The 25,372-nt window shown below is 54.2% G+C and overlaps 2 protein-coding genes across 2 annotated transcripts; one reads left to right on the forward strand and one right to left on the reverse strand.

Annotated features, from left to right (window-relative positions):
- Positions 1-322: 322 nt before the first annotated feature.
- On the forward strand, positions 323-22,033 carry MAST1 (microtubule associated serine/threonine kinase 1). Its single transcript, XM_068534799.1, has 26 exons — positions 323-405; positions 2,067-2,155; positions 2,632-2,707; positions 4,706-4,784; positions 6,640-6,800; positions 6,919-6,994; positions 7,167-7,376; positions 9,095-9,196; positions 9,300-9,432; positions 9,512-9,579; positions 12,254-12,333; positions 12,423-12,631; positions 14,898-15,036; positions 15,152-15,284; positions 15,421-15,586; positions 15,691-15,792; positions 15,957-16,079; positions 16,604-16,713; positions 17,478-17,656; positions 17,736-17,983; positions 18,318-18,524; positions 18,719-18,948; positions 19,262-19,384; positions 19,510-19,646; positions 20,505-20,692; positions 20,792-22,033. The coding sequence occupies exons 1-26, from the start codon at positions 323-325 to the stop codon at positions 22,006-22,008; spliced, it is 4,668 nt and encodes a 1,555-aa protein (XP_068390900.1). The 3' UTR covers positions 22,009-22,033.
- Positions 22,034-22,359: 326 nt separating this feature from the next.
- On the reverse strand, positions 22,360-24,993 carry DNASE2 (deoxyribonuclease 2, lysosomal). The gene is made up of 6 exons (XM_068534802.1): positions 24,585-24,993; positions 24,287-24,467; positions 24,117-24,195; positions 23,630-23,794; positions 23,344-23,538; positions 22,360-22,927 (listed from the first exon to the last, which is right to left on the reverse strand). The coding sequence occupies exons 1-6, from the start codon at positions 24,677-24,679 to the stop codon at positions 22,587-22,589; spliced, it is 1,056 nt and encodes a 351-aa protein (XP_068390903.1). The 5' UTR covers positions 24,680-24,993; the 3' UTR covers positions 22,360-22,586.
- Between the last annotated feature and the right edge of the window lie 379 nt (positions 24,994-25,372).

A 25,372-nucleotide genomic window follows, 5' to 3' on the forward strand; every position in this document is an offset into this window, starting at 1 on the left:
GTCCCCGCTGACCTCTATCCTTTTGCTTCTTTGCCTTCCAGAAAGATTTGCCCCTGCCCCGGAAAAGCAGCAGGTGAGCCCTGGGGAGAAATGCGCGGGGCTGGCCGCCCCTTCTCCGGCCCGGGTGGGGGCGCCAGGCGCGCGCGCGGGCGGGGCCAGGCGCGCTGGTGCACTGCAGCGCCCCCTCCTGGCGGGCGGCAGCCGCAGGCCTTCCCCTCCCCCGCCCTACCCTGCCCGCTGCGGCTCCAGCCTCCGCCCCGCGCGTTTGCTCCCCGCGCCGCCGCCGCTGCCGCACCTGCCACCATGTCGCCGCCGCCGGGTCATGTCTGACTCTCTCTGGACCGCGCTTTCCAATTTCTCGATGCCCTCCTTCCCTGGCGGCAGTATGTTCCGTCGCACCAAGAGGTAGACCCCCGATCCCTCAGACCCTGACCTGGCCCTTCCCCCAAAGCCGCCCTCCGGCTGCTGCTGCAGGGCGGGGCCCGGGATGCTGCAGCCGGTCCAGCTGCGCCAGAGGTGCTCGCTCGCGCCTTCCTGCCAGGGATGGGGCTGAATGGGGGACAGTGTGGGCTGAGGCTGGGGGGACTGCACGCTAGAAAGGACCGCCGTGGGGGGAGGGGGCTGCGCCTGGTGGGGGATTGAGGCGCCTTTGTCTGATGGCGCTGTGGGCTCCGGCAGCCCGGTGAGGGTAGGGGAAGAAGGGGAGGGTGGGGGGCTTAGCACCCTCAGAACAATAGCCGCAGCCTGGCCTCCCCCCACCCCCATGCCGCGTGCTCTGGCCGCGCGAATATGCTCAGTCACTGAGCCGGGGAGGGGGGTGTGTGCGAAGAGAAAGCAGGGGCTGGAGGGTCCCTCTTTGGAAGCTGGGATCCTGAGGGGCAGAATGAAAGGGGGGTGCTTTTATCATAGCACAACCGCCTCCCAAAGAACACAGCCTCATACGAAAAATAGTGACACACAGCGTCACGCAGGACATGGTGTCACACACACATACACATACAACAGCCCTAGTGTCCCAGATACACCCGGGAGTTGCCACGCGTACCCAGCCATATGGTGGCCATAGGTCAGAGGCACGCACAGACACACAAGGGCACTCGCAGCATCACACAGACAAGTAAGCCCACAGGCACAGTGTAGTGTACACTCAGTAAGATGTCACATGCCTGGTGATCCACACACACAATTGTGCCATCTGAGATGAACACAGACACATGTGTGGCAATGACATCCGTGCAATGTCACAATATACGATATCACCTAAGCATGTCTTATGCTGTGTCACACGGATGATAGAATAACAGACACAGAATCTTGCAGAGTCGGAGACACACACAATATCACACGTTTTCACTCGTTTTCATCCATGTTACACACAGTGGTATGCTCAGACGTGCCCAGTGTCACAGGGTGTTAAACTCACACACAGTAGATGCCACACGGGAACACACATGATGAATGTCACACTCAGACACAAGGACAGTAGCTCATACAGACTCAGATTGCTACACAAAGACAGACACGTAGCAGAAATCATGCATCGCGCACACTTTACAGCACACAGTGGCACATCTAGTCATGGACAAGTGGCGTTACACTGTGTCATATAGACACACAAAGCCACAGGTCATGTCACATAAGATAAACCCAAGGACTGTCACACATGATGTCACACTAGGATTCTCCCAGGGCTGAATTCACACACGGGGTGCCACACCTGGATACACACAGAGAATGTCACTCAAGGACCCAAAGACACACAGACACTCAGTATCTCCATTGGTATCACGTGGACATGACTATCACCCCGTGACTGATACACTGTGCCATACATGGTCACACATGATCCACACCAGGAGTCTTGCACATACACAACACATACGCATCCCATACACAGTCCTACCGAGGCCTCCACTGCCTCCTCCTCTGAGCAGTCCTTTGGGAGCACATCCAAGCACACACAGTTGGGAGACAGGTGGGGATCTGAGATGGGAGGGCCGCGGGTTGGGTCCACAAACTCACTGGGCTACGGCCGGGTCCGGCCCCTTGCCTCGCCTTCCCCGCAGCTGCCGCACCAGTAACCGGAAAAGCCTCATCCTGACCAGCACTTCGCCCACGCTGCCGCGACCCCACTCCCCACTGCCTGGACACCTGGGTGAGACAGGTGGTGGGTTTGTGGGCCAGACTAGAGGAGGCGTGGTCACAGGCGAGGGGTGTGTCCATGCCACAGGAGGGGTGGTCCAGAGTCTAGACGGAGAGGACCCGGATTGGACAAGGGGCGGAGCCATCCTTGTGTTGGCTTGGCCTGTCCGCAGGGGGACGGGCATTTGTGGGCGGAGGCCCAGGAGGAGCTTGATTGGAAAGGGGATGGAGCAGAAAGGAGGAGCCATACCTAAGGGGCGGGGCCACCCCGAAAAAGACGGAATCGGCCTGGAGAGGGGCTGGGCTGACTCGGTAGCCAAAACATTTTGAGAGGCAGGGCCACAGCTAAGGGGAGCGGTCCACCCATACATGGGTGGGATTAGACTAAAGAGGGGGCAAGCTGCTGTTTGGAACCCGCTTCGAGGATCAGGAGGTTTGATGGGATTGCCTTCCATCCCAAGCCTGAAGATCCCTCTCTTTCCGCCACAGGTAGCAGTCCCCTGGACAGCCCCCGTAACTTCTCCCCCAACACCCCCGCCCATTTCTCCTTCGCCTCCTCCCGAAGGTGAGTCCCTCTCCCCAGGGCCCCAGAACCCTGGCCATACCCTCCCTACCCACCGTCTGGGCCACCATCTGTTCCCCTTTTAATTGCACCTGAGTCAGGCCTGAGGGACCCGCAGAGTGCCCCAACGTCCTGGCGGGAACAGGCACCCAGCCTTAGGGGCGGGACCTATAAGAAGGCGGGGCCAACCACCAGTTCAGAACCAGGGAAGGGGCGGGGCTTCCTTTGCCGCGGAGCGAAAGCGCTTGCGCCATAGGACCTGGGTCTTAGTCTCCCAAGCCTTGCTCGCCAGGCCAGGCGTTTCCATAGCAACAGGACAGGGAAGCAGGGAGGAAGTGCGCAAGCGCAGGCTGCTTGATGCCCATCGAAGGACTTGGTCCATGACTGACGTGGGGGAGGGCCCCTAGGGCTATTTCTCGAGGGCCCAAGAGGAGAAATCTCAGGTTTCCCTCCGGGGGTCTCTGGGTTTCTGGAGTGTCCCTAAGATGAATTTTCTGGGGGGCTTTGTCAAGATTGGGGGAGGAGGAGAGATTCTTTGAATTTTGAGGGGGAATCTTCGAGGAGTCACCAGGGTGTTTGGGCGGGTCTCTTTTTCTTTGAACTTTATTCATTCTAAAAACGTTGTCTGAACAACTGCTGTGTTCTGGGAGCTGGGATATGGGGTGAACCACATCCTTTCTCTATCCTTGGAGTTGAGTTGGGGAGGCAACGCAGATCACCGCAAAGGCTGGTGAAAGCTGTGGGGTGGGAGTCACAGGAGACTGGGGACAGAAGACGGCTCCCTTGGAAGAGTGGGGATTCCCTTCGACCGTGGAATTCAACTGAGGGCAATAGGGAGCCAGAAAAGAGCTCCAAGATTGGGCCGGATGTGGTTACCTACATGGAGGGTGAGCTGGGAAGCAGGTGAGCTGAGCGAGGTCACTGCCTGGAGAGAGGAGTCCAGTGCATGGGAGTGTGTGTACATGTGAGTGTGCAATCTGTGTGCTGATGTGGATGTGTGTGAGTTTGTGAGGCTGTGAATATGGGAGGCAGCCCATGCCTGTTCTTGTATCCATGGGTGTGTATCAACGTGTGAGTGAACGTGTGTGACTGTGTACTTCTAGGGTTGTAAATGTGTGTGTGAATAGCTGAGGAAACATGTACCTCCATGTGTATCTCCATGTGAATGTGTAATTTGTGTGGGAGTGTGAATGAGTGTGTGGCTCTCTGAGAGTTTGAATGTGTGACTGAGTGCGTGAGGGTGTCTTCAATGTGTGTCACGTGAATGTGAAAGTCTAGAGTGTGTGGGGGAGTGTGTGTGTATGTCAGAGTGTGAGTACCAGGTCTCTGTAAGTATATGTGTCTATATGTGAGTGTAGGTCTCTTTTTTCATGTATGATTTTGTGTTAGCCTGGAAACATGTGATATTTGGGTCCATGTATGGAACAGTGAATGCATGTGAGTGTCTGTGTTGAAGAGTCACGTGGTGTGAATGTGTGTGACTTTCAGTGTGTGAACTCAACCGTACCAGTAACAGTAATACTAATGGATGTAGCCATGAGAGTGATCGTGTCTATGGGAGCGTGTGTGTGTGTGTGTGTGTGTGTGTGTGTGTGTGTGTGTATGAGGAAGGAACATTTCTTCTCTGAAAAGACCCAAGTGATCTTCCTCTGAGAATTTTCTCATGGGGGGGGGTCCTCTAGCCGTCACCTTTTGGGGTCCCTCTGGGATGACTTCCTTGAGTGGGCTTTTCACTTTGGGGGCTTGTTTGGCATGAGGGTGACAGGAGAGAAGCATAATGGGAAGGAGCAGAGGAGACTGATCTTTGCTCCAGGTCCCGGGTGCCTGGCTGGAAGACTTCCTCTTTACCTCCTTGACTCTGAGGGACTTCAGGAATCTCAGAGTGCAGATGTATTCCCCCACCTCCTGCTCTGGCCATGGCCAGTGGTTTCTCTCACACCCTGAGGAATGGGGCTGTCTGGTGGGGCCTGGCGGCCTCTGAGCATGTCGGCTGGGTTCCAGGGCGGACGGACGCCGTTGGTCTCTGGCTTCACTCCCTTCGTCTGGCTATGGCACCAACACACCCAGCTCCACCGTCTCGGTGAGTGTGGCAGGCGGGACCGGTGGGTGGGAGCCGCGGGGGGCCGGCTGGACTGGCCTAAGTGAGAGCTTTGGGTTTCTCTTGTTCTCCAAGGGTGTCATCTGTCCATCTCTTAGTGAGTTACAAGTCCCCTCCAAGGTCCTGTTCTCCATCTTCAACATATCTTCTTGGGGGTCCTACTTACCTCGGAATTATTTTACAGATAATGACATTAAGGCTCATGTGTTAAGCCAACTGCCCAAGTGTCTGCAGCTGGCCAGGGCCGGGACACACCCCTTTCACCCAGAGCCCATTTGCTCCCCCACTGCAGTACCCAAAGTCTCTCTCTCCATCTGCCCCCTTTTCTACCTGTCTCTCTGGTTCGCTCATCCATACATTGGTATGATGTTCAGCAGACATTTATCACATGACTGTCATGTGTGTGGGGCTCTACAAGCTGGGCCAGGGCCCAAGGATTCACAAAGCCCTCATGGGAGGAGACAGATCAGTAAGAATGCATTTATAACTCGGGGTGCTTGGGTGGTCAGAGCTGTGATGGGGGTAGCATAAGACAAGGTGATGATAGCAGAGGGGAGGCACCTGACTGAGCTGGAGGGAGGGTCAAAGAAGGTTTCCTGGAAGAGGTGGCATTGAGCCAAGACAAAGGATCAGCAGGAGTTTGGCAGGTGGAAGAGGGAGGGAAGGGTGTTTCAGGAAAGGGGAGCAGCATGTGCAAACTCCCAGAGGCAACAGAGAAATTTCACATTTAGAAAGGTGAAAATAGCCTTGTGTGGCTGGAGCTTTGGGTTGGAAGTGGAGGGATGGAGGTGAGGCAGGCAGCAACCCTCATAATGCTGGGACTTCTTGGACAGGATCGTGAGGTGGATTTTATTCTAAATGCAGTGGGAAGACATAGAAAGGCTGTTTTGCTTTATAATAAATTAAATTACAATTTCAGTCTGACCTACTGATTCTGTAAGTCATAGATTATGTGCACTGAAAAGATTAATAGATAATGATGGGATAGGGAGTTTTAAGCAAGGAAGTGAGTGATATCATGTTGAAAAAGATCATTCTGCCTGCAGAATCAGGTGGCTGTCCTTGTGTTTCTCCACTGATGTCTGTGGGTCTGTGTTTGCCCCAACTGCATGCCAGGCCCTGACTGGGGCCAAACAGAACCAAATCCCTGCCCTGGAGGAGCAGACGGCAATAACAAATAAGTCATAAAGATGTACAGTAGTAAGTAAGGAGATAAGAAGTCAGCAAGAAGAAACGAGTTGGGGCAAGGAGAGGGAATGATGCGCGTGGTCAGAGGAGGCCTCCCGAAGGGTGACTTTAAAGCAAAGACTTGAAGGAGAAGTGATCCATAGTAGATGTGTGACAGACAGAGGGAACAGTCAGTGCAAAGGCCCTGAGGCACTAGTGTGCCTGGTTTGTTCAAGGACCATCAAGGAGGCCTGTGCAGCTGAAGCAGAGCAGGTGAGGGGGAGAGTGGGAGGAGGTGATGGCAAGGAGACAGGATCAGATCTTGCAAGACCTTGTGGGCTGTGGGGAGGACTTAGGCATTCACCATGAGTACGATGGGAGCCACGGAGAGTTCTGAACAGAGGAGGCATGAGACTTGACTCAGGTTTTCACAGGCTCCCTCGGGCCACATTCATGTCTGTGTCACTGTTCTCATCTGTGTCTGTCCCTGCCCCCCCGCCCCCCTCTGTTGCCAGGAATCCCAAGCTGAGCCTTGGGATCCAAGGATCATAAGCCAGGTCCAGATTCTGGCCTTGCTCAGTGGCCCGCCAGCCGCGGGGGTCCCAGACCAGGGTCCCGAGCTGTGGGGGAATCGTGGTGGCTCTGACCCCGGCCCCGCCCCTCCCCCCAGTCTTCCTGCTCCTCCCAGGAGCGCCTGCACCAGCTGCCCTACCAGCCCACCGTGGACGAGCTCCATTTCCTCTCCAAACACTTCGGCAGCACCGAGAGCATCACGGATGAGGATGGTGGCCGCCGCTCCCCTGCGGTGCGGCCTCGCTCGCGGAGCCTCAGGTGGGCCTGCATCCCCCTCCCCGTCCAAGCTGGTGGGTCTGGGGCTCATGCCCTGCGAGACGCCTGTCTGCAGTTTTGGAGGTAGGTGGCGGGACGCGATGGGCTTCTCTCTCCGCAGCCCCGGGCGCTCTCCCTCCTCCTACGACAACGAGATCGTGATGATGAACCATGTCTACAAGGAGAGGTTCCCGAAGGTGAGGCGGGGCAGGGGGCGGCTGCAGGGAAGCGGGGCGGCCGGAGCCCTCGCTCGCCTTAGCTCCGCGCGCCCCCTGGTGGCCGGCGCCGCGCCGTGCAGGCTTTGGCAACCACTGCCTCCGGGCTGAGCCCCGCGCCGGCTTCCCGGCCCTGCCTCCGTCCCTTCCGCAGGCCACCGCGCAGATGGAAGAGAAGCTGCGCGACTTCGCCCGCGCCTACGAACCTGACAGCGTGCTGCCGCTGGCCGATGGCGTGCTCAGCTTCATTCACCACCAGATCATCGAGCTGGCCCGGGACTGCCTGACCAAGTCCCGCGACGGCCTCATCACCACCGTATACTTCTACGAATTGCAGGAAAACCTGGAGAAGCTGCTGCAGGACGTGAGTGCACCAGGAGGCCGGCCACACCTCAGGCTCTGAACCCCCAAATCAGGCTCAATGGCCCCATACTTTCCTTCATCCCACATCCATTCAGGGGGCGCCTACCACGTGCCAAGGGGCTAGTGTGGATTGAAGGGTGGAGGAGAAAGACTAAAGCCCCGCTCTAGGTCGGATGGAGGAAGCAGGAATTTATATATATACATATATATTTCACAAAATGCACCTTTTGCCTTTATTTCATCAAAATCACTATATTGTTATAACCAAGATTTTCACATAATTTGGTGATATTGACAGTAATAATTTAAAAGTTTCTTTTATTTTTTTCACTGTTTTAATTAATTTTATTGGAGCACAGTTGATTTTCAACGTTGTGCTAGTTTCTGCTGTACAGCACAGCGAATCAGTTATACATATACGTATATCCACTCTTTTTTTAGATTCTATTCCCATATACGTCATTACAGAGTACTGAGTAGAGTTCCCTGTGCTATACAGCAGGTTCTCATTAGTTATCTATTTTATACATATAATAGTGTGTATATGTCACTCCCAATCTCCCAATTTATCCCTCCCAACCCCCCAAACAGTAAGCAGGAATTTAACATCCTTCACCTCCTTCAGGTCTTTACTCAAATGCTACCTCCTCAGATGGCATCGGGACTGAGACTAGGATGAGGCAGGTGATTTTTTTTCCCCCTTCAGAACATTAATTATTGAAAAAGTTGAAAAAAAAAAAAAAAAGGTATGTTAAAACTTAACATTAAGTTGAAATATTTTATTTATAATTAAACCAAAATTTGTTATAATTTAACTTTCCTGGTTTTAATGGAAACGAACTAATCAACAATACTGTTTTCATTAAAATCATTAATCATTTGAAAAACATAAAAACATGTAGAGATGGTCCCACACGTTTCCTTTTGATTCAAGCTCCAGTATGGTTTGGCCCAGCCCTCTGGGATCCTGTCCTTATTTAAATTTTTCTGGGAATTCCCTGGCGGTCCAGTAACCAGGACTCGGCGCTTTCACTGCCAGGGCCCAGGTTCAATCCCTGGTCAATCCCTGGTCAGAGAACTAAGATCCCACAAGCCTCGCGGCCAAAAAATAAACAAATAAGTTTTGCTTATCATTTTTTTCTGCATTAATTTTTATTTTTCAAATAGTGCATTAAAATATTAGTTATCTTGAAGACTGAGGTTTTTGGTGTCCAAGGTGACTGCCTCATTTGCCTCACCATAGTCTTGACTTTGATGGGCATGATAGATAAATTAATATGTGGCCTGTTTGATAGGAAACAGGAACAGGAGAGTAGAAGAGTAATGGCGATTGAGAGTCCTACCAGGTAGTGGGGTGTGATTTTGGATTGGAGGGGTCAAGGCAGGCCTCCATGAGGAGTTGACAACTGAGCAAAGACCTAAAGGAGGAGAAGTAGGAAGCCATGCAAGGATCTGAGGAGAGAGCATGCCAGGCAGAGGGATTTTTAACTCGGCCTGGATTATAGAGCTGTTTTGAAGATGAATTGAGTGAGTGAAGGTTTTAGGACCATGTTTGCTATAACAATAATGATTATTTTTACCATGTGGCCTGGGCCTCAGTTTACTCATCTGTAAAATGGGACAACAGCAACAGTATTGTCAATTCCTGTGGGGATGGGAGAGAAACCTGGCTCAGGAAAGGCACCTGTGAACCACACCCCCATATGCCCTGCATCCCAGGCCTATGAACGTTCCGAGAGCTTGGAGGTGGCCTTTGTCACTCAACTGGTGAAGAAGCTGCTCATTATCATTTCACGCCCAGCGAGGCTGCTGGAGTGCCTGGTAAGGGGGCTGGACATGGGCAGGGGGCAGTTGGTGGGGGACAGGGGAGGGGTTGGCTGGGACACCTTGGAGTTCACCCTGAGCGCACCCTGCCTTGCCTCAGGAATTCAACCCCGAGGAGTTCTACCACTTGCTGGAGGCAGCCGAGGGCCATGCGAAGGAGGGCCACCTTGTCAAGACGGACATCCCCCGCTACATCATCCGCCAGCTGGGCCTCACCCGTGACCCCTTTCCAGGTGCTGGCTGCTGGGTGAAGGGGACTGTGGGTGAACCAGCTGGGACCCCAGTCTCTACTCACTCTCATTCCTTTCCTAGATGTGGTACACCTGGAGGAACAGGACAGTGGCGGCTCTAACACACCTGAGCAGGACGACCTCTCTGAGGTAAGGCCAGGTGGCCCAGCAGGCAACACTCTGGGCTGTACCGACTGGTCGGGGCTCACCTCCTGGCTCTTTGTCCTCAGGCTGGGTGGACCTCTTGGTCCCCACTCTGAGCCTCAGTTTCCCCAACTCTAAAATGGGTTAATAATAGCTCTTCCTCCATAGGCTTTTTTCTTTTCATGGTAAAATACACATAACATTGTTATTTACTACATTCACAACGTTGTGTGGCCATTACCTCTGCCTAGTTCCTGAACATTTTCATCATCCCAAAAGGAAACCTTGCACCCATTACGCAGTTCCTCCCCACCCTCCCTCCCCCACAGCCCCTGGCAACCACTGATCTGCTTTCTAGATCTTTCTGTCTCTATGGCTTTGCTGATTCTGGATATTTCATATAAATGGAATCATTCACTCTGTGGCCTTTGGTGTCTGGCATAATGTTTTCAAGGCTTATCCATGCTGTAGCATAAATCAGTACTTCATTCCTTTTCATGGCTGAATAAAATATGCCACATTTGGTTTATCCATCGTGCATCAATGGACATTTAGGTTGTTTCCATCTTTTAGCTATTGTGTGAATAGTGCTGCTATGAACGTTTGTGTACAAGTATTTGTTGGAACAACTGTTTCAGTTCTTTTAGGTACGTAACTAGGAGTGGAATTGCTGGGTCACATGGTAATTCTATTTTTAATTTCTTGAGGAACACTGCATGGAGTTTTGAGTGGGTTGAGTGTCTCTGTGTGTTAACAGCTCAGCATAGTAAAAATTACTATAATTCCACCCCCCAGGCCAACCACACTTGGTAGATGTTCCACATATCTGGTGGAGATTGCCCACCATAATGGTCATGCATGTGTTTCCCCTGAGCTGCCTAGTGTTTTCAAAAATGTGAAACAAAATATAGAAATCAGAAGATTAAAATTAGAATCTGGGTTTGTGCCTTTTTTGAAAAATTAGAAGTTCTGACAATACTGTGATGGAACCAGCTGGCACTGAGTGGGGGCTGGCCTATGATATGGGGTATCTACACCCCAGTCACCCATGGCTCTCACCTAGTATGCCTGGCCCCTGAAGGCATTTGGATTTGTGACCTTTGTTTCAAATTGTGTCTAAGAATTCACACGTACATACACACACACATCTGTCATATATATATATATATGTATGTATATATATATATATATATGTATATATATATTTTTTAAAATCTCATTATACATGCCATTTGTTTAATTTTTTGAATAGGTAATGGAATGACATCACTCAAAAGTCTAAAACTCTAAAAAGGTATTTATCTTTAATTGTTGTTTGTAGGATCCTATGTAATTCCATTCAATCAAACTTGTGAATTGAGTGATTCAAATCTTCCATCTTCCTATTCATCTTTTTTTTGCCAGATTGATCTGATAGTTTCTGAGAGCCATGTGTTAAATTCTTGTTTTGAGTAATTTCTCTTTGTAATTCTGTCAATGTTTGTGTCAGACTCTTTTGGGCTACATTTTTAGGAGTGTAGAGTTCAATATTTTTATATCTCATACATCTTTTTGTGAAATATTTATGTAATAAATCTCTTGTCCCTAAGAAAAATAAATATTTCTTTTAAAAAAGGCATACAGTGAAAAATCTTATACCCACTCTTGTCCCCCACATCCCTATTACCTCAAATATGATTATATTTTGTCCCCTTTTTTACACAAAAGCATACAGTAATATTGTTCCTTGTCCCCCTCCCCATTTAACAAAATACTTTGGAGAACTTTCTAATAAGTGTACAGAGATATTCCTCATTTTTGAAATGTACAGGACTTCCCTGGAGGTCCAGTGGTTAAGACTCCATGCTTCTACTGCAGGGGGCACGGGTTCGATCCCTGGTCGGGGAACTAAGATCCTGCATGCGGTGCAATGCAGCCAAAAACAAAACCAAACAAAACAAAAACAGCGGTACAATATTCCTTTAGATTATATCCCCTCATGTGTTTATTTAACCAATTTCCTATGTATGGATTGTTTCCAGTCTTGAAATGAGCAGGATAGTACATATGTCATTTTTCACATGTGCAAGCATATCTGTAGCATGAATTCAAAAGTGAAATTACTGGATTAAAGGGAACATGCATTTGTAATTCTGATATACACCCAAGTACCTTTCATGGGGGCTGTACCAATTTATACTCCCAACAGCAAGGTATAAATAAAAGTATCTGTTTCCCCACAGCTTTGCCCACAGAGTGTCAGCTTTTTGGATTTTTTTTGCCAATCTTCTGAGTGAAAAATGGTATCTTGGGGTAGTTTTAGTTTGCCTTTTTGTCATTATATGTGAGGTTTAACATTTTTTCACATGGTTAAGAGCTCTAACTCTAGTTCACATATCTTGCCTATTTTTTCTCTTCAATTGTTAGTTTATTTGTTGATGTCTGAGAGCTCTTTATATATTAGAGTGATTAGCCATTTTGTAGTTTTCTTTCCTAATGGAGAGAAGTTAGTTATCAATATATGGCTTCAGTGTCAGCCAGTCTTGGGTTCAAGTCTTGACTTTGTTACTCCCTCACTGTGGCACTTGGATGAAGGACACACCCACCCCCTCTGTGCCTCAGTCTCCCCATGTGTTAGGTGGAATAACAAGAGTGCCAGTCTCATGATGATGATGGGGTGGTCTCCATCTTTCCCCTGCAGGGCCGAAGCAGCAAGGCTAAGAAACCACCTGGAGAGAATGACTTTGAGACCATCAAGCTCATAAGCAATGGTGCCTACGGGTGAGCCACCCGGGGCTCTGGCGGGGGGAGGGTGGCGGAGGCCGGGTGTCTCGGAGGTGATGGCCGGTCCTCGCTCTCTCCCCCTGCAGCGCCGTCTACCTGGTGCGGCACCGGGACACGAGGCAGCGCTTCGCGATGAAGAAGATCAACAAGCAGAACCTGATCCTCCGCAACCAGATCCAGCAGGCCTTCGTGGAGCGCGACATCCTCACCTTCGCTGAGAACCCCTTTGTGGTCGGCATGTTCTGCTCCTTTGAGACCCGGCGCCACCTCTGCATGGTCATGGAATATGTGGAAGGTGTGCCTGCCTGCAGGGCTGCAGGGAAGATGAGGGGCTGCTCGCTAGTCAGGGCTGCTGGGGGTGGCCTGCCTGAGTCCCAGTCACCAAATTAACTACCCACTTGTATGTTTATCCAGCCATTTATCCATCCAGTCACTGATCCTCCATTCCATCTGTTTATTTATATCCAGCCGTCTATTGATTTATCTTCATTTCTCTTCACTGGTTTATTTTCATTTCTCTCAATATGGATACATCCATCCAATTATCCATCCTTCCTTCATTTCATCTATTCATTTGCTAATCCATCTGTTTTTCTATCCATATATCTATGTGCCATCTCTCCATCCATCCATCCATTTGATTATCCGTCTGTTTGTCCATCCATATTTCTGTTTATCCATTCCATCGTTATTTATTTTATTCAAGTATAGTTGATTTACAATATTATATTACATCTATTTTTAAAAATTAATAGACTTCATTTTTTAGAGCAGTTTTAGGTTTATAGAAAAATTGATTGGACAGTACTGAGAGTTCCCACATATTCGCTTCCCCCCCACCCCCAGTTTCCCCTGTTATTTACATCTTGTATTAGTGTGATACATTGGTTACAATTGATGAACAAATATTGATACATAATTATTAACTAACGTCTGTAATTTATATTAGGGTTCATTGCTTGTATTGTACATCTATTTTCCATCGATCCATCTTTTTCTATATCTAGACGTTCATTCATCTATTTATTCACCTAACTACTTACCATCCATCTATCCAGCAATACCTATTTACCTATTTATTAATCCATCGGCTATCCATCCCTCTTTCTAGCCATCCATTTACTGTTCTTAGTTTGATTCATTCATCCAAACCTCCATTCTAGCAGCTATCTCATTTTATCTAGCTAGCTATTTAAATCCATCTATTCATCCACAATTCATCCATCAGTTTATCTGTCCATTTACCATCCATCCAATCATCCAACCACCAATGTATAGGTTTTTCATCTGTTTATCTATCCATCCCCAATATTAATCCATCTGTCGTCCAAACAGACATGTACTATGGTTATTAGGACACACACATGATCTCACAGGGCTACAACTGTGCCACTTCCGAGCCTTAATTGACCATTCAGTCACTCAACAGGCGTCCCCTCATCATCTCCCTCATGCCACATGCTGTGCTGGGTGCTGGTGGATACCCAGACAGACACACTTTTCCCTCATGTAGGTAACATTCAAGTCTGTATAAACATACAATAAACAAGAAAAATAAGCTAAAAGAGACAAGGTTGTTTCATATAGTGAGGATGGCAACAAGGGATATAAGGCTCAAGAAGACCATGGCCACATGGGCACTTTATTCTCTGCATAAGTGTGTGTCAGGATTATCTGGTGGCCAAATTCAGATTCCCTGGCAGTCCAGTGGTTAGGACTCCATGCTTCCACTGCAGAGGGCACGGCTTCAAGAGTCTGATTCATCAGTTTCTGACATAGATAAATCTGGCTCAAGAGAAAAAAAGGAAAGAAAGAAATTTATTGACTTGTGATAGAAAAAAATCCATGTCACCTTCAGGAATGGCTGTATCTAGGTGCTCAAATCATGTCATTAGTAATCGCTCCATATTTTGGCTCTGTGGACTTCCCTTTAAATAGGCCCTGATATAGTGAGGTTACTATCCAACAGATTCCAGTTTACATTCTATGAACTTAGTAACCTTTGTGAAAAAAGAGGGAAAAGTCATTGGCACAACTTGGGTTACATGCTGACCCAGCTGTTAAACCTGGAAGGAAATCTGGCTCTTGTAAGAAAAAGGAGAAGTGGACACCGAGAGAGACTAAAATATGAATGCTGCTTGCAGTAAATCTGGTGGGGGCAAGTAATTTATATATTAAGGCCCCGGACCCTCAAGGTTGAGACTCCAGATCAAGGGCCCAAACTCAGTCGATAAGCAGGCAGCCTTGGCCCAAACCAAACCTTACCTCCACCATCAACTCCCTGCATGACCCAACCTCTCTCTGAGTCTCAGTCCCCTCCTGCATAAAATCAGCTGATTATACTGACATTGGAGAATGGCTAAGAGGACAAGAGAAGCCTGGTAGAGGGCAGTCCCTGTGCAAGCTGGGGAGAGGGAGACCCCTATCTAAGCCTCAGTTTTCCTTAGCTATAAAATTGGGGCAATGTGAGATGGGGACTTGGTACTATGGTGCATGTTGAGTGCTCAGCTCTGAGCCAGGGGTACCTCCCTCTTCACGTGGGCCTATTCCTTCACCCCCAGGGGGGGACTGCGCCACCCTGCTGAAGAACATTGGGGCGCTGCCTGTGGAGATGGCCCGCATGTACTTCGCTGAGACAGTGCTGGCGCTCGAGTACTTGCACAACTATGGCATCGTGCACCGCGACCTGAAGCCTGACAAGTGAGCCTTGACCTTTCCCATCACTCCTTCCCTGCCCCTCGGGAGGCCCTGGCATGGAAGGGCCAGGAGTGAAGTGGATGGTCCTCGCCTCTAAGACCTCAGTTTGTTTCTACAGCCTCCTTATCACCTCCATGGGGCACATCAAGCTTACGGATTTTGGCCTCTCCAAGATGGGGCTTATGAGCCTAACCACCAACCTATATGAGGGCCACATTGAGAAGGACGCCCGGGAGTTCCTGGACAAACAGGTGTGTGTGCGGGAGTGGGGGTCACTTCGGGTGGAGTGACCCGGCAGGACTGTGGGGCCCAGGGCCTGGCGGGGGACACTGCTCCCCCGGGAGGCCCCTCCTGTGGCCAGGGCGTGGGCTGACGTCCTGCCCCCAGGTGTGTGGGACCCCAGAGTACATCGCACCCGAGGTCATCCTGCGCCAGGGCTATGGCAAACCGGTGGACTGGTGGGCCATGGGCATCATTCTCTACGAGTTCCTGGTGGGCTGCGTGCCCTTCTTTGGAGACACACCTGAAGAGCTCTTTGGACAGGTCATCAGTGGTGCGTGCCTCCGCGGTGGGCAGGCAGGGGGCACGGAAACATGGGCTGGCCCAGGGCCTCATGGACTCCAAAAGCGAACCCCAGCCCTACACCTTGCTCTGCAGATGACATCCTGTGGCCCGAGGGGGACGAGGCCCTGCCCACGGATGCCCAGAACCTGATATCCAGCCTCCTGCAGACCAACCCCTTGGGCCGGCTAGGGGCAGGTAAGGGGTCGCAGAGAATCTGAGCTGGGGGGTCTGTTGTCCGGGAGCAGGGCTCCCAGTGCTGTGTCCCTGGGCCGGAAAATGGGTGGGGAGCTGGGCTGCTTGGCTGGCCATAGCTGTCGCGAGAATTCCCTCCCCTACACCCTCCACCCCTTCCTCCCCAGGCGGTGCCTTTGAGGTGAAGCAGCACAGTTTCTTTCGAGACCTGGATTGGACAGGGCTGCTGAGGCAGAAGGCCGAGTTCATCCCCCACCTGGAGTCCGAGGATGACACCAGCTACTTTGACAGTGAGCGGGCACAGGGTGTGGGATCCTTTGAGGGAGCGCTTGCATATGGCCTGGGCTGGGACCCAGCTGGGTAGGGGACTAGCCCCTCAGACGAGAGGAGAGGGCTGAAGTTGTGACGGGAGCGGGGCTTGGCATAGGGGCGGGGCTCAGTCTGAGAAGAAGGTAAGAAAGGAAGCTGGGGTAGGGGTGGGGCCTGGACAGGACTAAGTTCTAAAATTGGGACTGGACCTAGGTTACGAGGCGGTGCTAGGACGCGGAACAAGGCAAGAGCCTGGGCTGGCGGAGGCGGAGCCAGAGTGGAGAGCGCCTTCGGTGCAATCTGGGGATGTGGCCTCCGTGGAGGCGGGGCTAGACGAAGCCTCAGAGAGTGGGACAGGGACCCAGCGAGGGGGCAGGACCTAAATCTGATCCGAGAAAGGGGCAGGGTCGTGGCCGGGCCTGCAGGACCCGAACCTGGCTCCCGGGGGAGTGTGATTTGAGGAGTGGACCCATGCCCGCGGTCACGACCCACACCTCCACTCCAGCCCGCTCAGACAGGTATCACCATGTGAACTCCTATGACGAGGATGACACGACGGAGGAGGAGCCTGTGGAGATCCGCCAGTTCTCCTCCTGCTCCCCGCGCTTCAGCAAGGTGAGGCAAGGCGGGGATAGGGGTGCGGTGAGACCGTCGGGAGGTGGGACCTGTGTTTAAGTACGGGATGGAGGTGGGCCTGAAGTGGCCAGGGGCTGAGGAGGCTATGGGGAGCAGGGTCCAGGCCCAAGGTCTCAGACTAGAGAAGTTACTGAGGCGGCGAGGATCTGGGAGTGATGAGGCTTGGGCGGGGTGGGGGGGTGGGGGTGGAGGCGGGGAGGGGAGGCAGCATGGTCTTGGAACCGACCTTTGGCATTGAGTGGAATCTAACGGGAGCCTGGACAGTTGTGGAAATGAGGACCCACAGTGGGGCGGGGCTAGACCTGGACGGGGCGGGGTCAGGGCCTGGGGATAGAGAGAATGAGCAGTGGGGGCTGGGCCAGGCCTTGGCGAGGCTGAGCAACGTCTCGCTTTGAGGAACAGCACTTAGCGGGCGTGCAGGACCTGCCTTGGGCGAGGGCACACATAATTGGGCGAGGCCTGGAGAGGCGGGGCAGGAAGGAGAGCCGATTCTTTAGGGCTCGGGCAGGGCAGGGTCTAGAATAGGTCGGAGCCTAATTTTGTGGGGTGAGGCCAGAACTGAAGAACTGTAGGTGGTCGGGGTCGGCCCAGAATTGGGGGGTGGGGGGGGGGTGGGGCACCCGGCTTTACTGGGGCGGAGCGTAGTTTGGCCGGGTCCAGTAGCGGGAATTCGATTGGTTCGCGAGGGAAGGAGGGACCTGGGGGCCGGACTTGCCTCCATCACCACTCATCCGTCCTTGAAGGTGTACAGCAGTATGGAGCAGCTGTCGCAGCACGAGCCCAAGACCCCCGTGGCAGCAGCGGGGACCAACAAGCGGGAGCCGAGCGCCAAGGGCCCAGAGGAGAAAGTGGCCGGCAAGCGGGAAGGCCTAGGTGGCCTGACCCTGCGCGAGAAGACCTGGAGAGGGGGCTCCCCGGAGATGTGAGCAGGGGCAGGATTTTGGGTTTGGGGACTGGACCCGAAGGGGAGTAACTCCTCTGACCACGCCCCCTTTGCGCAGCAAGCGCTTCTCGGCGTCCGAGGCCAGCTTCCTGGAGGGGGAGGCCAGTCCTCCGCTGGGCGCGCGCCGCCGTTTCTCGGCGCTGCTGGAGCCCAGCCGCTTCAGCGCCCCCCAAGAGGACGAGGATGAGGCCCGGCTGCGCAGGTCTCCCCGGCCCAGCTCCGACCCCCCAGGCTCGCTGGATGCGCGGGCCCCCAAGGAGGCAGCTCAAGGGGATGGCACCCCCAGCGCCGGGGACCCGGAGGCCAGTGAGTGCCCCCTCCTGCCGCCTTCCCCAACTCCCCAAGGGCCATATATGAGCGTTCAATGAGCCTGTACTGCTTATGCAAGTTCTCGTGTACTCTTCACACTCCAATCTGGGATTCTCATCAACGTGAGGCAGACCTGTATTCCATGGTCAGTCAACAAAAGTATTTGAGCACTCCTCTGAGTCAGGAGCTGTTACTGACGCATGTTACCTGCGCCCATGAAATTCACAATCCAGCAAGGGAGAGAAGTGGGAAGAGCATTCCAGGCAGAGGGAACAGCACGCAAGAAGTTTATAACCTTGGAGTGACCCCTAACCCACCTGCTCTGTTGCAGCTGACCGCCCACGCCCAGGCGACCTCTGTCCACCCTCGAAGGACGGGGACCCATCAGGCCTGAGAGCCACCAATGACCTGGTTCTGCGCCGGGCGCGGCACCAGCAGCTGTCAGGAGACCCGGTGGTAGAGAAGCGGCCTTCTCGAACTGGGGGCAAAGTCATCAAGTCAGCCTCGGCCACTGCCTTGTCTGTCATGATCCCTGCAGGTGACACTGGGCCCCGCCTGGCAGGGGAGGGGCTACCCCCACTGGTGCCAGGTGCATTTTCCTGGTCCACAGTGACTGGCTCTGGGATGGGCCAGTGAGAGCTCTGGAACTTTGACTTGGGAGGAGGGAGGAGCAGACACAGGGAGAGCTGTGTCTGTTGGCTTTGACCTCTGACCATGGGTCTGTGTCTGCAGTGGACCCCCATGGAAGCTCACCCTTGGCCAGCCCCATGTCCCCACGATCTCTCTCCTCCAACCCGTCCTCACGGGACTCCTCACCAAGTCGGGACTACTCGCCAGCTGTCAGTGGTCTTCGCTCCCCCATCACCATCCAACGCTCGGGCAAGAAGTATGGTTTCACACTGCGTGCCATCCGCGTCTACATGGGTGACTCAGATGTCTACAGTGTACACCACATTGTCTGGGTGAGCGCTCATGGGTGGAGCCTGTGTTCTACGGTGGGGGTGGGGAGAGAGACACCCCCCCCCAGGGGTGAGGGACAGCTCAAACTCTGGAACCAGGCAACCTGGATGAGACTCCTCTGTGACCCTCCTCTGTAACTTTTCCTCTCTGACTCTCAGTTTCTTCATTTGTAAACTGGGGAGAATAATTGTTATTTCATAAACTGTTATGAAGATTACCGTGCCTGCAGAGCTAGGTGTCTGGCACATAAGCTTAGGGAGCTTTCCTTGTTACCAATCCTGTTAATTCTGCTCCTGTGGGGTTCCCTATCCCCAGCACGTGGAGGAGGGGGGCCCAGCCCAGGAGGCAGGGCTCTGTGCCGGGGACCTCATCACCCACGTGAACGGGGAGCCTGTGCATGGCATGGTGCATCCTGAGGTCGTCGAGCTGATCCTTAAAGTGAGTCCATGGGAGAGAGCCAACTGTCTTGCGGTGGGGGTGGGGCGAAGGATGGGGGAGATCCCGGGAAGTTGGAGTTGCCAGAGCAGCTTCCAGCAGAGAACTTTCCCCCTTTCTTCCCCCAGAGTGGCAACAAAGTAGCCGTGACCACCACGCCCTTCGAAAATACCTCCATCCGCATCGGCCCTGCGCGGCGCAGCAGCTACAAGGCCAAAATGGCTCGGAGGAACAAGCGGCCCTCTGCCAAGGAGGGCCAGGAGAGGTGGGTGGGGCCAAGCGCAGTGGGCGGGGCTATAAACAGCAGGCCCCTGGAACACTCCAGTTTATGAGCGATGGCCAGGGCTTACGTGGGAGAGGCATAGGTGAGGACAGGAGAAGGGACATTCACAGGAAAGGTGGCCGCGGCCACCAAGTGAAGAGCAAAACCAAGACAACAGAGAAGGAGGGGCTGGGAAAGCGGGAGGAGTCAGGAAAGGAGGATGTACCAAGCTCCTAGGCTGAAGGAAAGGCACTGTGGGAGCAGAGCTGAGCCAGCAGATGTGGCCTAAGAGGGTGCCGTCCAGGAGATGATTCTGCCTTGCCGGATGTATTATATTTAGGCGACTGAGAGGGGCCAGGAGAAGAGATTTCTATCTGGGATGAGTATGCCAGGCCAGTAGAAATAATTTCTTCCCTTATATGTAGGAGGAACTAGGAGAGGTGGGTGGAGCCAGGAGAGTTTTCTGTTTTGATCAGTGGGTTTGACCTGGACAAGGAGTGAGTGGGGATTTGAGAAGCCTGGCTGAGTCCAGTGAATTTCTTCCCACTCTGATAGGTGGGTTTAGTTGGAGAGGGAGGGGCTAAGACAGGTGGGCGGGGCAAGAAAAGGTTGGTTCTGTTTTGATGGGTGTTTCCAGCTTGGACTGTGAGTGGTCAGAAAGGAATGGGTAGGCCTGAGGTAGGAGGAGCCAAGTGGGACGGAGCTAAAGGAAGTTCTTTGGTCTGGAACTGTGTTGTAGCTGAAGAGGGAGGGGTCAGAAAGGGTGGGTGGTTCCAGGAGGTACCTTGAAGTCCTGAAGTGGGAGGAGCCGGGAGCTCTGGAGTCTGGTCTAGGGAAGGTGGTCCCCTCCTTGTCCTCCAGCAAGAAGCGTAGCTCCCTCTTCCGCAAGATAACGAAGCAGTCGAACCTGCTGCACACTAGCCGCTCTCTGTCGTCGTTGAACCGTTCGCTGTCGTCCAGCGACAGCCTCCCGGGCTCGCCCACGCACGGACTGCCGGCGCGCTCGCCCACCCACAGCTACCGCTCCACGCCTGACTCCGCCTACCTAGGTAGGCCCTGAGCCTGCGCGGGGGCCGAGCTGCGCGCGGTGGCGGGGCGGTGCCTGGCGGCGACCGCGGCGCTCATCGTCCTCTCTCGCCCGTCCGCAGGCGCCTCGTCCCAGAGCAGCTCGCCGGCCTCGAGCACGCCCAACTCGCCAGCGTCGTCGGCGTCGCACCACATCCGGCCCAGCACGCTGCACGGCCTGTCGCCGAAGCTGCACCGCCAGTACCGCTCTGCGCGCTGCAAGTCGGCCGGCAACATCCCGCTGTCGCCGCTAGCGCACACGCCGTCCCCGACACAGGCGTCGCCGCCGCCGCTGCCGGGCCACACGGTGGGCAGCTCTCACACGACGCAGAGCTTTCCGGCCAAGCTGCACTCGTCGCCGCCAGTGGTGCGCCCGCGCCCTAAGAGTGCCGAGCCCCCGCGCTCGCCACTCCTCAAACGCGTGCAGTCGGCGGAGAAGCTGGGAGCCTCGCTGGGCGCCGACAAGAAGGGCGCGCTGCGCAAACACAGCCTCGAGGTGGGCCACCCGGATTTCCGCAAGGACTTCCACGGCGAGCTGGCGCTGCATAGCCTCGCCGAGTCGGACGGCGAGACGCCCCCTGTCGAGGGTCCCGGCGCGCCCCGGCAGGTCGCCGTCCGCCGCCTGGGCCGCCAGGAGTCGCCCCTGAGCCTGGGCGCGGACCCGCTGCTGCCGGCTTCGAGTAAGGAGAAAGAGTCCCCCGGTGGCGCCGAGGCCTGCACCCCGCCCCGCGGGACGACCCCCGGGGGCCGGACCCTGGAGCGGGACGCCAGCGGCACGCGACACCAGAGCGTGCAGACAGAGGACGGCGCGGGAGGGGCGGCCAGGGCCGTGGCCAAGGCCGCGCTGAGCCCGGTGCAGGAACACGAGACGGGCCGGCGCAGCAGCTCCGGCGAAGCAGGCACGCCCCCGGTGCCCATTGTCGTAGAGCCTGTGCGGCCTGGGGCCAAGGCTGAGGTGCCGCAACTCACAAGTGTGGACTCCAAGGGGTTGCAGGAATCTGCACCCCTGGCACCTCCCGCACCTGAGGCCCCGCGGGGCCGGGAGCGCTGGGTGCTGGAGGTGGTGGAGGAGCGGACCACGCTGAGCGGGCCTCGTTCTAAACCTGCCTCTCCCAAGCTCTCCCCAGAGCCCCAGACCCCCTCCCAAGCCCTAACAAAGAATGTACCCAGCAGTGCAGGGCCCCCAGCCCCACCTGCTTCCCTCCTGGTCCCCACCACCAAGCCTGAGGTGGCCCTGACTTCCCGGTGCCCTGCTGAAGCTGTGACCCCAGCAGCCCCGACCAAAAAAGGGGCGCCCTGACCCATGCCCCCGGGCCCATAGCAGAGGGAGCCACTGGCCCTGCGCTGTACAGCCGCCTGTATACATATGTACACATATAAATAAAGTGCGTCCGTGCTGCGTGAGCTTTCTAGAGCTCGCCCCTCCTCCCCTAGCAAGGCAGGACATCATGTTTCCTCCCCCTTGCCTGTGTGCTTGTTGAGGGGTGGAACTCCAGTCCTGGTTACCATAAAGAGGGGAGGTGAGTCTTCGTTGGCCCTTCCTTGTGCTCCCACTTCGTGTCTCACCTATGTGCCAGCTGCCCCCAGACCCTCAGCAAACTGCAGTGCTGTTCTGAGTCCCAGTGCCCACCTGAAGAAAAGATTAACAGCCTCATTTACCAATTTCTTTTTATTCCTCGACAATCCTGAGTAAGGTGTTGATGGGAATCCTGATTCCCATTTTGCAGATGAGTAGATTGAGTCACAGAGAGGTTAAGGCACATGATCAAGGCCAAACAAATAGGAAGAGACTAAATAGATTCAAACTGAAGTCCAAACTGGCCCTTGAGCCTTAGCTCTTATATGCTCTGCTGGGCTTCCTAGAGAGAAGGCCCTGCTCTACTTTCCACAGGGCTCCCATGCCTTCACCAGAGGCTGGAAGGCCTTCCAGAGGGCGGGCAGCTGGGCACACAGTGTGCCCCCACCCCGGTGCTCCTCTCTTTTGTTCCGATTCATGTCACCCACACAGGCCCAGGGCCTTTCTGGGGCTACACACCACTTGGAATGGTCTTCTGTGGCATTGAAGGTTGGCCCAGCTAGCCCAGGGAAGGCTGTCTGGGTCACATCCAGTACGTGCTGGACGCCAGAGCAGTTGGAGGGCAGGACGCCAGGAGATCTTTGCCAGAACTGGACCTGTAGGTCACTGCCAAGGGCTTCCACCAACCAGCCAGAGTACAGGTCTGCAGAAGATGGAAAGAGGACATGGACAGGGTCAGGATCACTGCTAGGGATTCCCTAGGCCACTTCCCCTCTCTGAGCTGTTTCCTCAGTTATCAATTCCTGGCAATCTGGGGAATTATAACATTAAGACTAATAGCCCTTACTAAATGCTTTATATGCATCATGTCACTCGACAGTCCTTTAAAGTTGATACCATTATTCCCATTTTTCAGAAAGGTAAGTTGAGGCTCTGGTTAAATCATGTATCACACAGCCAGAAACCAATATTTGAACACAGGTATATTTGTTGTTTACCTCTCATGTGATTATGACTCCAAGGTATTCTAGTCCCTAACCATGACCTGCCCTCAGCCATGGACACACCAGACACCCCCTCTGCAGAAAAAGTTCTCCAACTGTCAACCTCAAGGCTCACCATCTCCAAAGTTTCCAAATTTGGCAAAGCTCTGGAACATGTGTCCTTTGTTTGATGTGAGTGTTACGCTGCTGTTCCATGGTCCCTGGCGAACATGATGGCCCTTGACTACCTCCTCCAGGTGGAATTTCTGGGCGAAGTCCCCTTCCAGCCTATGGTCATACACGAGGGGGTAGGTGTAGGTCAGCTGTCTGCCTGGAGGGCAAGGGGAGAAGAAAATGAGTGACTGTTCCAAGATTCTAGCCTGGGAATCAGGGACTCACCCTGCCTCCCTGTCTCCACTCACTGATATTCAGGAACTGGGTGAGAGGAAAAGATACACAGATCAGGGTCTGCCCATAGTTCTGGGCACTAGGAGGCCAGCTGTACGCAGCAGAGGAGGCAGGTGGAGGGAAGTTCGGAACGCTGTGGATCAACCAGAAGCCCCCTTCTTGGTCCAGGAGCAGCACACCTGAACCAGAAATTGGAGATCAGGGGGACTGCTTGAGGCATCCCAACAAGCACACGTGCAACCCAGGAACACTCAGTCTGTAGGGGGCCTGGACCACAGGACCAGTGGGCAGTGGGCAGTGTCAGGACCACTGCTGAGCTCAGTTTCCACAGCCATCGATTCTCTTAGTCCAGAGGAAGGACAATGTTGATTTAAAATAAGGAAACAGATGGCTAGGGCCTGACAGAGCAGCCCACCCTCACCCCCCTGGCAACTCATGGGTTAGCTGGGGGAAATGCACAGGGAAACCAGAACTCTTCCCCAGTCCCCAGTCTGGCCTCACCTTTCGTGTGCCCACGGCTGGAAGAGTCCTGAGACCCGCTGGATTGAGGCGGTTGGTCATTGTAGAGTAGAAAGGCGAGCTGGGGAAGATGGACAGGGGCAACTTGAAGGTTCCCCCAAGTCGGGCCCACCCTAGAGTCCCACCCCAGGTTCTGCCGGGGGCGTCTTCACCTGGCTGGTGGTGTTGCGGTACAGCGGCAGCAGGCTGCGGCCCACGGCCCCCGTCGGGCTGCTGATGAGCCCCGCACCGTCGCGCCAGCCCCCTGAGTCTTCATCTAAGTACTTGTACCGCAGCCCTCTCTGCGCCGCATCTCCGGGCCCGCTGTGGGCCGGCAGCTTGTAGACGACGAACCTGGAGGTTAGGAAAAGGACAGAATAGAGGAAGAAGAGAAGGAACCCCAGTCTTCACCTAGGAACGCAGCAATCCCCAGTGCGGCCCTGGAGGGATAGTCGGCTCCCGCGCACTCACCAGTCCACAGGCTGCCCCGAGTCCCCGTAGCAGGTCAGGGTCCCTACAGGGACCCAGAGCAGCGCGGCCAATAGCAGCAAGCTCAGCGCGGCCATGAGCTCAGAGCGCTAGCTGGGGTCTAGAAATCTGTGTCGGGACCGCAAGGCGCGGGGTCACGAGCTGGGCCAGACCCGGCCTCCGGTGACTTTCACTTCCCCAAACCCGCCGGGGAACCCAGGCCCAGACATCACGAGGATGCAGACTCCGCCCGCGAGGAGAGAAGCAGAGGTTTGAATAGGTAGTCAAGGATCCTCCAGGGGCCTCGGCTTTCTTCGGGGCAGTCGCTCCCTGCAGGCTCCGCCCCCGACCCGGCCAGCCTGGGGCCTCCTCCTGCTTCCCGCAGACTAGTTCCTGATAGGCTCCATCCTCTGGCTCGGCCCAGACATGGCGTCTCATGGCCAGGTGGTTTCCAGTGTCCGGCCTCCGGCTCTACTCCTGGCCAATCACAGCCCACGTCCCTCCAGTAGGCCCTGCCTCCGTCTCTTTCAATTCTGGCTAATCCCAATCAACACTCTTTCACTGAACCTCGCTCCTCCCCTGGCTTCTCCGTCAGAGGCAAATTTGGGTTTTTTTTTTTCCTTTCCTGCCTTACAGCCTGAGGTCCAACTCTCGTGACTTTTGCTCCCTTAAAGGGCGCTTGCCCTCCTGGTCCTCCCCCTTTTCATTCTGCATGTTCCCCCCACCCCCCCGCCACCGCCGCTGAGCTAGCCAAGGGGTCACTTTGGATGATGACAGGGTGAAGGATGACG

This window comes from Eschrichtius robustus, chromosome 2 (genome assembly GCF_028021215.1).
Source record: "Eschrichtius robustus isolate mEscRob2 chromosome 2, mEscRob2.pri, whole genome shotgun sequence".
NCBI lineage: Eukaryota > Metazoa > Chordata > Mammalia > Artiodactyla > Eschrichtiidae > Eschrichtius > Eschrichtius robustus.